General features: G+C 45.9%; 1 protein-coding gene across 1 annotated transcript in view; it reads left to right on the plus strand.

Annotated features, from left to right (window-relative positions):
- The first annotated feature begins 5,169 nt into the window (after positions 1-5,169).
- LOC144168795 (uncharacterized) overlaps positions 5,170-16,514 on the plus strand; it is a 53,235-nt gene continuing 41,890 nt past the window's right edge. The window contains exons 1-4 of the mRNA XM_077697762.1: positions 5,170-5,304; positions 5,846-5,953; positions 10,237-10,395; positions 12,758-12,928. Of these exons, the coding sequence (XP_077553888.1) occupies positions 10,246-10,395; positions 12,758-12,928 (321 nt within the window). The 5' untranslated portion in view covers positions 5,170-5,304; positions 5,846-5,953; positions 10,237-10,245. The remainder of the gene's footprint in view (positions 5,305-5,845; positions 5,954-10,236; positions 10,396-12,757; positions 12,929-16,514) is intronic.

The following is a 16,514-nucleotide window of genomic DNA, read 5'->3' on the forward strand; positions in this document are numbered from 1 at the left end:
AAAAGAAAAAGCAATGGCCCGGCAACTGAAATGGCACGTGTCACCCACGGCAACATTCCTGGTACAGGCCTGTCCTGAAACTCAAAAACGAAAAGATAAAGTTAGAGTGACATACGGGGCACAAGACCACGCGGAGTAAAAAAAAAATAGAAATTAAAATAAATAAAATTGAATTCCAAAAGCAAAGGTTGGAGGCATGAGGGCGAGTATTAAGCTAGACACTAAGGAATGAAAAAAAAAAAAGAAAAAAAAAATTAGGTGACCAGGTACACAGCAGAGTGAACGGTCATAGTCTTTGGATGAGGTATATGCACGACAATGCCTAATGCTGTATTCCCGGTGAATATCGCAAGGATTCCAAGTTGCCCTTAGACGCATTAATTCCAGCAGGTTCCATGGAGTTGAATTTGTGAATTAAGTAGGATTCTCGGTATTTCCTGTCCCTAGGGGACTTAAAATTTGACTGAAGTATATATAACTTAAGGTCATCAAAATTGTGGCCTGGTTGGTTGAAATGCTGCGCTACAGCTATGGAGGATTTGCTAAGAGTATCTGCCCGGTGACCATTAAGTCGTAGGCTCATAGGTTGGCTCGTTTCGCCTATATACTGTTTGTGGCACATTGAGCATTCCAACATATACACAATGTTGGATGAAGTGCACGTAAAACTTGAATTAATCTTGTGGACATAATTACTGGCTGTGCTTTTTACAACGCAGTCTGTTTGCAGGTGCCGACAAGTCTTGCATCTGGGGCGGGAGCAGCTGGCTATGACTGGTTGCTTTGAAGGCCCTGTTTTAGCATGCACTAAAATATCTTTTAGATTCCTGTTTCTCCGGTAGGTAACCCTTGGTGCTTCCGGGAAAGTCTTTTTAAGTCGGTCGTTACTGGCTAAAATGGGGTAGTACTTCCGCAGTATATTGTTTACGTTTGGGAGGGCGTTTGAAAATTTAGTTATTAGGGCAGGTGGCCTGGCGCTTTCGTTTTGCCGCTGTTTCTTGAGAACGTCATTCCTTTTGAGATTAGACACACGTTGGTACGCCTGATCGAGCGAGCTTTCGGGGTGGTTCCTGTTCATAAGGGTGGCCTTTAGTTCGTCTAGGTGCTCTACGTAGTCACTGTCATCACTGCATACTCTTCTAAGCCTGGTGGCTTGTCCTACAAAGATCCCTTGTTTGCAGTGTCTGGGGTGGTGGCTTTTATAATCTAGGTACTGCTGCCTGTCTGTTGGCTTTCTAAAAAGCGTGGTTTTAAGTTTACCGTTGTCTAGAATGACGGTAGTATCTAGGAAGTTCACTTCTTTTTCAGAATACTGGCAGGAGAATATAATAGTCGGATGCGAAGAATTGAGATGGGATATAAACGTTTCTAGAGTCGCGCGACCGTGTTCCCAAATCATAAAGATGTCGTCTATGTAGCGGAGGTAAACCTGAGGTTTATGCGGAAAAGAGCTTAATAGGGTAGCTTCAAGTTGCCCCATGAAAATGTTGGCATAGGTCGGTGCGAATGGAGTACCCATGCTAGTTCCAAAAACTTGCAAAAAGTAAGAAGAGTCAAATTCAAAATAATTGAGAGTTAGAACTAGTTTTAACAAAGTTATGTACACTTCTGGTGCATGTTGGTGCGGGTTCACTGATAGAGATTTTGAAATCGCTTCAATTCCTTCGGCGAACGGAATGTTTGTATACAATATGTTTGTATACAATACAATACAACGGAATGTTTGTATATATATATATATATATATATATATATATATATATATATATATATATATATATATATATATATATATATATATATATATATATATATATATATATATATATCATCATCATCATCAGCCTATGTACGCCCACTGCAGGGCAAAGGCCTCTCCAATTATTCTCCAATTGCCTCGGTCCTGTGCCAACTGTAACCAATTTATCCCCGCAAACTTCTTTACCTCATCTGCCCATCTAACTTTCTGCCGCCCCCTGCAACGCTTGCCTTCTCTAGGGATCCACTCTGTTACCCTTAATGACCAGCGGTTATCTTGCCTTCGCATTACATGTCCTGCCCACGTCCATTTCTTCTTCTTAATTTCTACTAATATGTCTTTAACACCAGTTTGCTCCCTGACCCCCTCTGCTCTCTTCCTGTCCCTTAATGTTACACCTATCATTTTCCGCTCCATTGCCCGCTGAGTCGTTCTCAATTTAAGTTGAACCCTCTTAGTGAGCCTCCAAGTTTCTGCCCCGTAGGTGAGTACCGGTAAGATGCAGCTGTCATACACTTTCTTCTTCAGCGACAATGGTAGGCTGCTATTCATTATCTGAGAATGTCTGCCATATGCACCCCACCCCATTCTGATCCTTCTAATTATCTCTGCCTCATGGTTTGGATCTGGGGTCACAACTTGGCCTAAGTAGATATATTCGCTTACCACTTCCACTGCCTCGCCACCTATGTCAAACCGCTGTGCTGTCACGAGGTTATTGATCATTACTTTAGTTTTCTGCATATTCATTTTCAGTCCCACGGTTCTACTCTGTTCGCCCAGTGCGGAAAGCATGCTTTGCAATTCGTCCCCCGAGTTACTTAGCAAGGCAACGTCATCAGCAAATCTGAGGTTACTGAGGTATTCTCCATTAACCCTTACTCCCACCTGTTCCCAATCCAACGTTCTGAATACTTCTTGTAAACATGCTGTGAATAGCATTGGAGAGATTGTGTCTCCTTGTCTGACACCCTTTCTTATAGGTATTTTACTGCTCTCCCTATGGAGGATGATCGTAGCTGTAGACCCATTGTAGATATCCTCTAGTATTCTTACATAATGCTCATCTACCCCCTGGTTCCGTAATGCCTGAATGACTGCTAGGGTTTCAACCGAGTCAAATGCTTTCTCATAATCTATGAAGGCTATATATAGGGGTTCAGTATACTCAGCGCACTTCTCTATCACCTGATTGATCGTGTGAATATGGTCCATTGTTGAATAACCTTTACAGAACCCTGCTTGTTCTTTAGGTTGACTGAAATCTAAGGTTGCAGATATTCGGTTAGCGATTACCTTGGTAAATACCTTGTAGACGACTGACAGTAAGCTGATCGGCCTGTAATTTTTCAAGTCCTTCATGTCGCCTTTCTTATGAATTAGGATGATGTTCGCGTTCTTCCAAGATTCCGGTACCATTGCGGTCATTAGGCATTGCGTATACAGGTTTGCCAGTTTTTCAAGGACAATTTCTCCGCCATCCTTCAAGAGGTCTGCTGTTATCTGATCCTCACCAGGTGCTTTGCCCCCTTTCATTTCTTTCAAAGCCTTCCTTACTTCTTCGGTCGTTACTGGTGGGATGTCTATCTCCTGTGAACTACTGTCTCGTTCGGCATTATCCTGTATGTCCTGGCTACTGTACAGATTCCTATAGAACTCCTCGGCCACTGTGACTATTTTATCCCTATTTGTGATGACATTTCCTTGCTTATCCTTAAGTGCATACATCTGATTTTTCCCCACGCCAAGACGTCTCTTCACTGCTTTCAGGCTACCTCCGTTCTTTACAGCGTATTCGATCCTCTCCATATTATACTTCCGTATGTCAGCTGTCTTACGCTTATTGATTAGCTTGGAGAGCTCCACTAGTTCTATTCTATATATATATATATATATATATATATATATATATATATATATATATATATATATATATATATATATATATATATATATATATATATATATATATATATATATATAGTCGTCACGCTTCAGTATTTCTCCTGCATAAATGCACTTCCCCTTGTCAGCAACTACAGGCCACGAGTGAAAGACCAGACAGGCGTGCGATAGTGATACCGTACATTTATGGGTTGTCCCATCGATCGAGAAGGCAGAAGATAGGCATGAGGTACAGGTAGTTTGTTCCGCGCCAAACGAACCTGGATCCCTGAGACATCTCGTGGAAAAAGCGGTAAAAAGGAAGAAAAAGGAACTAATGTTGAAAAGTAATGCACATGCGCAAGTTTGTCAAATCCTCCCTTGGGATGGTGTACAAGGTCCCGCTTTCATGCGAAAAGTAATCGGTACGTGGCCTTGACGGGAGCCATGTGCTGGGTCAGCAGACGGCTGTATCGGGCAAGAACTGCGCTTAGTGAAATGCACTTGAGCATTTTGTAGGACTGAAGTTCTGTTCACGTCACGAGATGAAGTGACCAGGGAAATCAGGGAAGTGTTCTGTGTGGTGTCATGCCTCCAGGGCGAGTGCCCCTTCACTCCGCTCGTTTCGCTGCTGGCAAAGGAAACTGATTTTCTACACGATTAATATTGAAGAGTGACACATGCGTACAGTGGTGTGCGAAGTGTTGACCTGTATATATAGTTTTATTCGTGTCATTAGAAATTCATTTGCTAAACCAGTCATCAACCGTACATTCCTCCCTTTATAGTGCGCTTGTCTAGTGAACTCTAGCGCTTTACGGTTGGACGTGGACTTGTCGATTATCGCACGTGCTGTCGGTGATAAGAGTTTGCGTTAAAAATCTACAAAGGGTGTACGCTATGTTGGTGTAGGGACAACGAGCCACGACTACCTTTGTCGTCTAGGGCAGCTACCACGTGAGTTTCTCGAGCTCCTAAACCGATATACAACGCCCTCCTCCGATCATCCCTGCCCAACCAATCGAACATCATCTACATATCGATAGATTATGGAGTTCAACGCGCCGAAGCTACACCTGGGCTGTGTATGAGGTGCGCCGTAATGGAGGGTTTGAGATTAATTTTGACCACATAGAGAAATCTCGGCGACCCCCATACCCCTTGCACTTCACGAGCTCACATTTGAACACAGGTCGAATTCATGAAGAAAACTCTTAGATATCTAGAACACCGGCATGTCCTTTATTCCTTTATTAATTCCGTGTTCCACTAAAAATGAGTATGTACTGAAACAAGCAGCTGACGCCGCTTTCCGCGCATACCCGTGACATTTTATAAACGTTTGAAACTCGCGCCACTTCGCCCTTCCCAGGGGCGCTCGTAATATATATTTTACCTTAGCCTAACATAAACTGTAAAACCAACACTGTCGGTGTATTCTTAAATAAAAATTTGTTGCATAAGTGAATGCTAAATATTTTTGTTATGGGTGACGACAGTAGCGGGAACAGCCACAAAAGTTTTGACGGAGGAGCCAAGGAGGAGCGGTGCACGTGGTTATTAGCGGTTGTGTGTCGCTTTAGGAAGTCCGCACGCCAAAGCAGGCGAATAGTGGCATGGTAAAGTAATCTACGAAAGAAAGTCTACGCTTCTCATTAAAGGTGCGTACACTTCGCAGACAAAGCAGGAACAACCGCGAGACATCTGCCGTAGCGAGCGTCGCTGGGCGCGAAAGCTTTCGAAGGTGCTTGTCTTCTCTCGTTATGTCTTTTATTCTTTAACATTAATGACAGTGAGTATCGTTCGTGCTTTGTGTTGATGCTTTTTCTGTGTATTCTAGTTTTCACGCCCGGTGCCTCTATGTCCGTCAGTTGAGTTTGTCGAAGCGTCAATGCCGCGTTTTTTAAACGTCTCGTCGATACGGGCGCTGGAAACGGTGGTGTTGGTTGTGGCTTGCGACAGGAAAAGGAAAGGAAATGCACTGGGGATATTTTGAGCTCGGCAGGGAGCTCACCTGCATGCAACCCAGTGCAGGGGAGGGGAAGTAGAGGGGAGTGATAGGATAAAGTAGAGAGAGAGAAGTATAAGGGGAGCTGTCAGTCCGGGCACATCAGTCAATCACTGCACTCCGTGCTACAGCGGCTGCATGAGGCCGGTCGTCTCCAGGTGATGGAGCAGATGGACTTCCCGTTGTTGCCGCAGGCCCCTTCGGGAGGAGAAGGTCCTCCATGCCGGCACTGGGAAGGCCTCGACGCTGGAGCGCTCGGTGGAGCTCTGCTCTCGGCCCCGCGTGGTGGGGGCAGAAGCAGAGTAGGTGCTCCAGCATCTCCAGTTCGGAACAGTCCTACTGGAAACGCGGTACACGTGTAGCTGTCAAAGTGTTTTTGAAAACCTCACCAGTGCAAACACGAGCAGTGACGTTATACGCAGTTGTGGCCTTTCCTGGGGCAATGGTTCGGCGCTTTTGTTGCCGGGAGATTGCGGCTGGACTTGCCCAATGTTTATGTCAAACGGCTGAACCTTGTTATCATTGCAGTTTGTGGCTTAGACAGTGTCGATGTGTCACTGGCGTGGTAAAGGAAATGAGAATGTTGTGCGCGATGCTTGGCATGGCTTTGTCATGACTGCCAAGTAGAGATGAGGCGGTATGCGTCCCAATGCTACCGCGCCGTGAAACCAGACTGGGGTCCACGTTTATTTTTCGCTCGTGGCCACGGTGGTGGCCCAACCCCAGCACCATCGCTCTTGGGGATAGGCCCCATGCGCTGGTATGGTGGCGACACCGGCGCCTGAACAACTAGCACAACCTACGGCCACTGCCGGCATTTATCGGATGTTGCCATTGCCAGCGTGCACAATCCTCTGTGCACGCTCATGCTACGCTGCTATGAGTGGTTGCTCGAACCAGCGCACTAATTTGTGGTCGCCAGCTACATGCCGCAAACGATGTTTACTGCGTCCCGGAGGGGCTGGCAAGCGCAACGGAGCTGTCTGATGTTTGTAGCAGTGGCGTTTGTCACATAACAGGTGTGGGTGCCGAATTTTAGTGAAAGGCAGATACAGTGATTGGTTGTGAGTTACGTTGCCCACATGCGGCTCACACATCACTACACTTTATTAAGATTTCAGTGAATCGAAGTGAAATAGTCTCGGCAAGCTACACGCGCTTGAATGGGTGGCATTGATCGTGTGAACATGTTGATGCAGTTGCTAGGCTCGTCAACTTTCGTGAACACAGGGCAGCAACTGCCCACTTTCAGCACTGGCATTAGCGCCAGACTTTCTTCTGTCTGAATCAACGAAATTTTAGTCGTATAGAGTTGGCTGCGATATCTGCGTCAAAGCAGCCGCTGGTGCTGCACAGGCAGGAGCTATTCGCCTGCCCATCACCGATGAGCACCATAATACAAATAATGAATCAAACATACAGATCGTTGAAGCGTAAGTGAACTGTAATACTAAAATTCGGGGGTATGCATAGGCCCAATGACAAAAAAAAAAAGGCCGACATCGTCACTGCTTCAAAGTGATTAATACGCACATTTGTTGCCCATTTGTTTAGCTGGCGTGGTTCCTTGCCTGTGAAATCCCTGCAGCTTTGTCTGTCAACCGTTATTCTGCCTCATATTCCGTAGCACTGAGAGAAGATTGCTGGGGTGTATGGTGGCGCGCTGTTTTTATTCCAAGTGACGTTCGCACTGTGTACGCGTGCTTTGCCGAGCACCGGCTGTCACAGGTCCCCACCGAAGCTGGTGGCGGGCGTGCACATAAACAAGTTCCCCGATTATAAACTGCATTCACACAAAAGACCAAAACGACGGTTTTTGGCCAGAAGTCGATCGGCGTTTACATTGCACGCCGCACTGCACGGATTCATCGCTGCCGCCTTCCTGCTTCATTTCCAGGGAACTGAGGGAAAGTATGTTTTTAGCAGCCTGCTCGCAGCCTTTTTGAAGATGTTGGGGAGCCATCAATACACAGAAATATGCATTAGTAGCTTGACGTTTCTGCAATGACTGCGGTATCTCTACCCTGTACAGCGGCTCCTTGGGCCTGAGGAACATGTGATTTTTGACTGCACCGCTGTTCGGCGGCACTGCGGTTGCGCTCAAAACAGCAGCGCACGGAGCCTATAGTCTGTGTATGTCACCAGACGACTACGTACTGGGACGCCGCCAGCTTCTTACACCAATGATGGACTTTTATAGTCCAAGAATGACGCGACTGTAAAAGTAGTGCAGCCAGCGTAGTTGTGAAGAAAACCGTCAAGAGAGCGGTATCAAGGCTATTTATTCCCCTGCTCTGTGGCATGCGAAGAAATGTGCTGTGTCCTTCAGCGCACCCAATCATTGCTGCCAGGTTGAAAGCTTGTTTGGACTGCCCACTGTACATTTGGATTACTGGGAGCTTTCTTTCGTTCCTGAACATCTTACTTTGACGGCACAGGCCTGAGCTTTCAAGCTATCTGGATGCGCAGGGTATCTTTTGCCCTGAAAATATGCAGCTAAGTTGGTGTGAATTTGTGGTGTGTAGCACAAAAATGTGCAGTGATGGCAGCCTGTGCTACCCATGTCATACATGCGTGAAAAATGACATTAAGTGTTTAAGGCCTTAAGATACCAAAGGACATTATTTGGGTGGCCGTACTACATTAAATGTGTAAAGGCCTGAATACATGGAGCGAGAATGCGACGAAAAGACGATGAACAATGCCCGGCGGTGAAAAAATGTCGTCTGCTGCCGATGTAGCAGTGTCAGAAAAGTTCATCGGCGGCGCAGCGGTGGCGGCGAGCGGCAAACCAAAGGTACCAATCAGGACTTCCGATTTCCCCTCCATGGCATATGGCGTGTACAGGCCCTGTAGACGGACGCTTTGGGAGAGTTTGATAGACGTACACTTGTCCCGCGCTTGCTCCAGCAGAAAAAACAGATTGTAACTCGGAGATTGATTGAGGAAAATGGTGTTGCAAGAAGTGAAGTCCGCATTTTTTCTGATAGCTCAAGCTGTAAGCGCAACACGGTCCTGACCCAACTACCGCGGCTTGTGTCACTGAGATAGGCATGTACGATAGCTTTCATTAGGCTAAATAAAGGCGATCCGGCTACATAACTTGTATTAACAGCAACATGGGGCCAAGATGGGCGTGTGAAGAACAGGCGATATTAGTGCGAGGGCCTCTCAAATACTGCAAAATACTAGGAGCAGCCAGCCGTGTGTATTCAGAGGCGAGATTGAGTAGCTCTATTTTGCAACATGTCGCCATCAGTGGTAAAATGCCAGTTTCATGTTCTTGGAGTCGCTGGTTTGAATCTCCCTGGGAACATTTGTTGTTTCTTTTTTTTTTAATTGCCTTTAATGCTTTTGAGAACTGAAAACGCATATTTCAGCAGAAGAAACGCCCATGAGTCACGCAGAATCGTCAAACGATGTACAACCCAAGCGGGGAGCTCCTTCACTGGGTCTGTTTACTGAACGCCGCCGTTGATTCTGGGCATGCAGGTTACCCAGCAATGGAACGGCGGCGGATGCCATGTCATAACTCCATGTAGTTCAGCCCAACGAACAAACGGCGCCCTGCCGTGGCGGATTTTCCGTCGCGCGAACTTTGTCATTAAAGTTCGCTACATGTATTCTGGCCTTAAGGCATGGTGGTGATAATGACCAACAAGAGAAGTGCGCTAATATTTTAGAAGTTTTCAATGTAAAGAAAAACGTCTTACAAGGGTTAAAATTTTTTTTTTTTTTTCTGAAATAAAGCATTATGAGAAATAGTGTTTTCTAAAAAAATGGTGTGAGCCATTTCTAGAGTGGCTTCAGCAGCTGCCGTCGCCTGCCAGCGGTAACCAAATCCGAAAAATTTGAAGCGACGTGTAACACGATGTTTTGCCTTTTGTCGCTGTTTTAGTGATCTTCATCTTCTTCAGAACTTCGCCACCAAGAGTGCACAAAAAATCGTCTTATTTTGATGTTCAGCCACGTTTCTGCGTTAACGCTCTGGTGCTGAGTTTCGTCGGTTTCATTTGGTGCTCATCTCGTTCGAGAGTAGGAAGATTTGCGATGTTCGTGAGGGTGAATGAGTTGTGCGGAACTCTTTAATCCAAAAATGACATTAGAGTGAGTGGCCTTATATCTTTGCTTTTGGCAGCGAATTAATGGCATGAAAACTTAAGGCATTAGGCACCTAATGTCATTTTTCGTGTACTTGTGACGCTGGTGTATTTCAACCACGGTGACCGCTGTCAAGGCACGGTTGGCAAGTTGTTCGAACCCTCTCGCCTTGGGGGAATCCATTGCACGGAACTTTGTGTTGGCCCATGCAGTGCAGCCTGTGAGTTGCTTCCGAGAGTTGTTTCTGCTTGCAAGTCTGCAAGTGGGCCCACTGTTTGCAGGGTCAGTCAAAGAATGGCCAAGTGTACTTAAAAGGTACAGGGCACAGGAAGCTAGTTGGGACACTTCGAACAAAGAAACAAAATCGGTGCAGTTCTCAAAGCGATTTCAAAGGGGAACTGTATGACAATGTAAATCCCCAAGTGAAAAATACTAAAGTGTGTAGTGTTTTGTTGTCATAATGTTTGCGTGCTTGTCTTGCCAGGCGAAGGGGATGCCCGTCACACAGGCAAAGGTACCCCGCTGGGCTGAAAGATGGCGCCACCGCTTCCACGGCCATCCAGTGCAAGATCTTGGCACGCAGCACACATCCAACTGCCGTCTCAGACCTCCGTGGGAGAGCACCGAGTGGGTACATAATGTGGTGAGTGGCGATGTGATCGACCCCCGCCTCTGCGGGAGGTGGCCGACAGCGTGCCAAAGTGAGCTCCGCTGTTTTAGCAGATTTCACAGGCGGGGAACTGGCTTTTATTTTTTTTGCAAAGCTCTTCCATGTCAGGTAGCCATTTATCTATTTATCAATGATTACTCCCAAATAATTGTTTCTCAGCCTTACTAAGTGCTGTATCTCTAGGGTTGTTTGTTTTAGGGTTTTATATTTTTTTAAAATTGGGGGGGGATAAAAATCGGTGCTATTTTTCGAACTGATAATTAGGGAGAAATCGGGTTTTTGTGTGAAACCATTATGAAATTTGAATATTTCTGGGTTAAATCTACAGATGTACCAAGTAATGCACTCAGTTTATTTTTGAGGGTATCACGAGATTTTTAACTCTTAACGCGTACAACTGGTGCTTATTTCAATCTGGTAATCGGGGGGGAACATCAGGGTTTTCTAGGAAATGCTCTCCGAAATTCTGCATTTGTTTGGAAATGAATCAGTAATGATGACAGTAAAGAGCATTGGTAACTTATAAGAAATGAAACATTTTTTCACAAGAAACTGGTCGTCAATTTCGTACTCATCTTTGTTAACGTACCATATGATCTCCTTGCACAACATGTCTGTCTTCACTCTAGGCCTGTCTGATCACTGAATGTATATCAACTGGGAGAAGGTTCTCTAGACCACACAGCTTGCATTAGCCAGGCACAGCAATGTCAGTGCTGCATTTGCCAGCCGGAGGTAGTGAGAGGTAGATTCATGCAAATGCTCCTCAAGTTTGGAAGCTGTGTTTGTGGGGCTTGCTTCTTGCAAGTACTAGTTGAGAACGGCAGACCGTCAGCGCACGGCTACGCAGATCACTACTTTGAAAAGGTCCATTCGGGGAGAAATCAGGTTTAACCCGATCTCCTGAAACATGTTCGGGGTGTAAGAATGGGGTAAAATAGCTTTTACCTTAACACGAACAACCCCATGTATCTCTTATGTATAATTTGCAGTTTTGCGCTGCTTGTGTTTGGTTGAAAGAAAAGACTCATTCTTTTTTGTAGTGTTCTGGACGAATCCGCTACTGGTAAATCAGTTTGATGTGTTATGTAATTCTAAATTTGCTAGGGTTTTGGCTTCCTTTAGACTGTGCTAAGACCTGAGTAAAGCTGTATCATCAATATAGATAAGTGTAAAGCCCGTTCTACATGGTGCAAGTTTTCATGCAAATTTGTTGCTGCAGCACCGCTCGTGTGGCAGAAGAATGTATTTCTGTTGCTGCGGAAAATTACCGAATGCCAACTTGGGTTTCATCACGTGTGGCTATTCCAAACATTTTTCGATTAGCTTCAGCAGCCAAAATGGGCCTTCTTGCCGCACGAGCGATGCTGCAGCAGCGAATTCGCACGTGTAGTACAGGGTTTGGCATGTCTTGGGGTATTTGGGTAGTTCCTGACAGTTTGAAAAAATACAGTGGAGCCCCGTTCATACGTTTTTTTGCCAGACCGGGAGAACAAAACGTAACAACCAGGAAAACGCTGCAGCGAGGAAGCTTTCGAAAATGAACGAAAACAGTGTAGCCTGGACTTGCAACCATGTGTTTCTGCAACTTTGGCTTCTGAACTTTAAAAAAACTTGAGAATGTAGTATTGCCGCTTTTTGCGATCGCTGGAAAGCATTATGCGTGGCAATGCAAGGTCCCCAGCAATGTCGACTCTTTTCCGCGCTGGCTGCTTGTACACTGCATTTAATACGTCAAGCTTTTCCTGAAGGGAAAGCGCCTCCCGTTTTCGCGCCGCCATCAAGGTGCGACAAAGTTCACGGTTGAAAGTTCAACGGTGTTCTCTAAGCTTGATGTGCGCGATGACTACGAGAGCGCATGCTATTCGTGCAGGGGTGCTTTATGACAAACATGCACTTCCGGCATTCCGAAGTGAAACTTCTGCTGTTAGCGCAGTGACGATGGTGATAGCATAGAGTAACATAGGGCCATTTAGTGGTGAAGAATAGCACCTGCGTGCGGCTTCATGCAGTCAGTTCCATAGCCAAGCCTGGCCAAGGCTTGTCAAACGTCAATCACGCAGTCTGCGCATGTTGCTCGGGCGGCTTCGGAGTGTCAGATTGCGATGAATGATCCGGGAACGTACTCTGAGCCACGACAAAACGGTGAGGATTTTAATACATGGGACTCTACGTGAGCTGCTCCAGGACTAGATAGACAAAACAACGTAGCAGCTGGGAAGACGCAGAACTGAGGAACATAAGAGCGTGGTGCTGCTGTAATATGAAAGGAGCTGATTACTGGGGAAGCGGATTACTGCTGGAAACCATCAGAACAGTGTAGCTTTGCTTGCAGGATTTCGGCTTGTGGAGGACCTGGCTGGGATGCGGTGGGCTCGGCAGGGGACGGCCACCGCAGCTGCTGACCACACAGGTCAGCGTCGCATCGTCCCAAGGGAGAAGGTTCGTGCCAGTGAGTTGGGCCCTTGAGAAGCTGGACGCGTCATTGTGCACTGCCTGGCCACAGGTAACTCGCACTGCACCGATCTCTGGCGGCTCAAGGGGTCGAGGAAGGGAAAATATGCGGGGGTGGAACAGCTGCACCATTTGTGCCATTGAGTGCCAAACTTGTTCACCTGTGCCTTCCTGCGCAGAACCGTCTCTGTTGCGCCAAACTCGTTTATCAGTGTCGTCCTACATCGCAGCGCCTGAATTTAGTTGCGAGATAGGACCACCATGATGTCAAGCACCCAAAAACTTGGCTGAAACAACGCGTTTTCGGTTTCATCCAGGCGTTCATGGTTTTGGTTTTATAAAGGCTATCAGCGGCTATGGAACTTGGCTTTGGCTTTGCCGTAAGGCCGCTAGCCCTACGCGCCATCTGCTTGAATTTCTGCGTGTTGCATTTGCACGGTTGTGTTTGCGCGGGGTCGGCTGCTGCGCCACAATCAATGGAAAATGACCAAAAAGTAAAATGTTTTTTGTGTCTCATTGCAAACAGAAAGAATAATATCCACATGAAAGGTGGTAGTTTATTGGAGGTGAACATCAATTTAGTCTCCCCTTTTTGGCGATCCTAGCTTTGCTGCCCGCAACTTTCCGTTGCTGCATGTATTGAACAAACAGGGTCTTGGACGCTTTGCCCTCGCTTGTTAGTTCGGTGCCCTTTGGTTTTGAGGCAATTACTCACTTTCACCGGTGAACTTGAAACAAAAACTAACTTCAAACTTGCAACGAACTCCCTGTGAAATGTGGGAGGGTTGGTCGCCTTTTTGCTCCGCCCCCCCCCCCCCCCCCCCCCCCCCCCCCCCCCCTTTTCGTTTTCGTTTCTCTGTGTTTTGAATAGAACAGATAAACTTCAATTCAACTTTGGGGTTAGCTTTGCTTAGTGGAGGATTATCCAAGATTAATTGTGCTTTCTGGTAAGATTTACTTATGTAGTCTTTTGCGCAAGTTCGTGGACTCTGGCAACCTTGTGTTGGGTGAAGACGAAGCTATGCTCAGCTTCAGAGCGCATGGAAACTGCTGTTTGATAGAAAAAAAATGCAAGCAAAGACCTTGGTTTACGGAATGTTGCCATACTGTCACATACACTCTGCAATTTGCCGAACTCGAAGCAAGGCCTGTTATCTGGTCTCCTTCAACTCTGCGAGTGAGGTTTGACCTTCAAATGGCAATAATGCGGCGCGCGGCGCTCGCTGAGGCCGAAGGTACATAACTCCGCCTTTGTAAACATCGAGAAATAGTGCAGGAACTGCGTTCCTGGTTCAGAGTAAGCTGTAGTGCATGGTAGAATGCCTGAGATAGACAGAGAGGAGGTACTTGGCGGGGGACTTGCACAGCGGAATGTAGGGACATTAGGGCGGCACCATAATCCTGTGAGATGGTGTTACATCTGCTCCAAATGGCATTTCTGGCTGCTCCAAACCTGCTACAAAAATTCCTTTCTTGCTGCTACAAAAGCCTGCTACAAAAGGCTCTTGTACCTAGTGTTGTGGGGTGTACTTCCACAGCACGCGCCCGGCTAACCACGAACACACACCACGCCGGTAACGGGCAACTGACCCCCAGGCTTTATTTGCCTTTGAATATAGTTGAACCCCTTTATAAGAGACACGTACCGGGGAGCAGTTTCTGTCTCTTATACGAGATGTCTCTTATAAGCAGGGTACCATGTTTTCACTTGCTAATCAGACCCTAGTTCAATGTGGGCACCGTATGACTAAAATAAGCTCAAAAGAATGCTTCAGCATGTTTCAAAAGATTCATTCTAATTATTGTCTGGTCCCAGAATTTATGAAACTTTGTTTGCTTCATGACTGTATTTACACTGTTTTTTACAACCGATTCTACTAGCTTTTTTTCCTTTCCTTGTTTGTGGAAGATGAATCGTAGATGTTGAGTTCACAAGCCTGATGAATAACCAGAGTGCACAGCTTCTTCCGCTGTGTGGTCAGGCTATTCATTACGCTTGCAGGACTCAACATCTGCAGTGCTTCTTGATTGGGAGCTACGCGAGTAGGAGAGCCCGCATGTGTGATCGCGCTCCATCCAATGAATGGCAGTAAGCTTCAACTACTTCTGTCAGTTGCATTTCCATTGGCAGGGCTTCTCATTGTCATTTCATAACTGACTGAACCACTTTGTGTTTGCTGAAGTTATAATAAATAGCGACTGCACCTGTCTGTCGTCCACCTGTGTTTCCACAATGGAAGCAACTGCAATTAGTGACTGGTGACACTGCATCTGAAGTTAAAATGTCTGTTACAAGCGAGATTATTGATTAAAGATCAAGGATGACTTGTCCCTTATAACCAATCTTCTACATCTAATGTCTGTTATAAAAGAGGTCGATTTAATGGGAAAGATAGGGCAGCCAACCATGTGGGTGAATAGTGTCTCTTATACCCATTTGTCTCTTACATCAGTGTCTCTTATAACGAGGTTCAGCTGTATACACATGGGCAACAGTGGAAGTGGTGCCCTCTCTCCGGTAGCACACACATCAATGGTCGCTGTGGTGCCATCTGTCTATATGAGCACACACTACACCTACTCCCAGGACTGCTCCCAAACCCATGGACCCTGTTCCACCCCTGAATTACTGTTACTGAGTGGCAGAGCAAATGAAATGAACTGTGACACTGTACTTATCCTATGTACAAGGCGGCCATGGGTCACACTAGCCAACACCACCTAGACTTCTTTTTCAAGGCCTCTGCAGACGTGCGCAACATCATCAGTGCGAGATCTGCCTGGAAGCTGGCTTCACTGAAATGAATGGTACGCGTTTTGCCATTCCGCGGCCACGTTGCATGCATAGCTTTTTTTTCCTTGCACAGATTTACACCTACATGGAAACATAATGAGAAATGTAAGTTTTGTGGGCAATACACAAGTTTAATTTATTTTAGCAACAGGTGCAAAAGCTATGAACCTGCGACAAAGCCTATAGCTTTTGAAGGCACTGCAGGGTTTATTGTTTATTTTTATTTTGTAAAGGCAGCAGAACTATTTTATCAAAACAAGAATGCCTGCTTTATTATAAAATGCTTCTAAAAACAAACACAATGAAATAAAGCCATTCAACGAGGATTCATACTAAGGTGTCACAAAGAATATTTTTTATGAAAAAAAAAAATAAAAATAAAGCGGACTTGACATTAACTGTAAAAGCTTTTTGACACTTCACACGTAGTTGAACACACAAAAAACTTCAAACATGATTTCTTTGAATTTTCAAACTATTCTTACTATATTATTCCACATAACTGCTTGAGTGCAAGAAGAAAGGTAACCTTGACAGCAAAAGGGGACTGTTGACAATACATGACAATGAAATTGGGAAGTAAAGTTCGTAAGAACATTTTAGTGTGCAGCACTTTAGCGTCCGGTGCCGTGGTTTGGCGGCGGCAGCGATATCCACGTAACCGAACGAGTGAACGAGGCACCGAAGCCAGAAAGAAAACGGGGAGGAGCGTCTGGTGAAAGGGTGAGGGGGGGGGGGGTGCGCTGCTTGGCTTGGCATCATCTCCCACTGCCTCCCCCTCACACTTCGACCAGAGGCTGCTGCTCATTCGGGGTTCATCTGAACCACGTGAAATTTGTGCGGG

The sequence above is a fragment of the Haemaphysalis longicornis genome, unplaced genomic scaffold (assembly GCF_048455015.1).
Source record: "Haemaphysalis longicornis isolate Haplotype H1 unplaced genomic scaffold, Haemaphysalis longicornis Haplotype H1 scaffold_2, whole genome shotgun sequence".
Lineage (NCBI taxonomy): Eukaryota > Metazoa > Arthropoda > Arachnida > Ixodida > Ixodidae > Haemaphysalis > Haemaphysalis longicornis.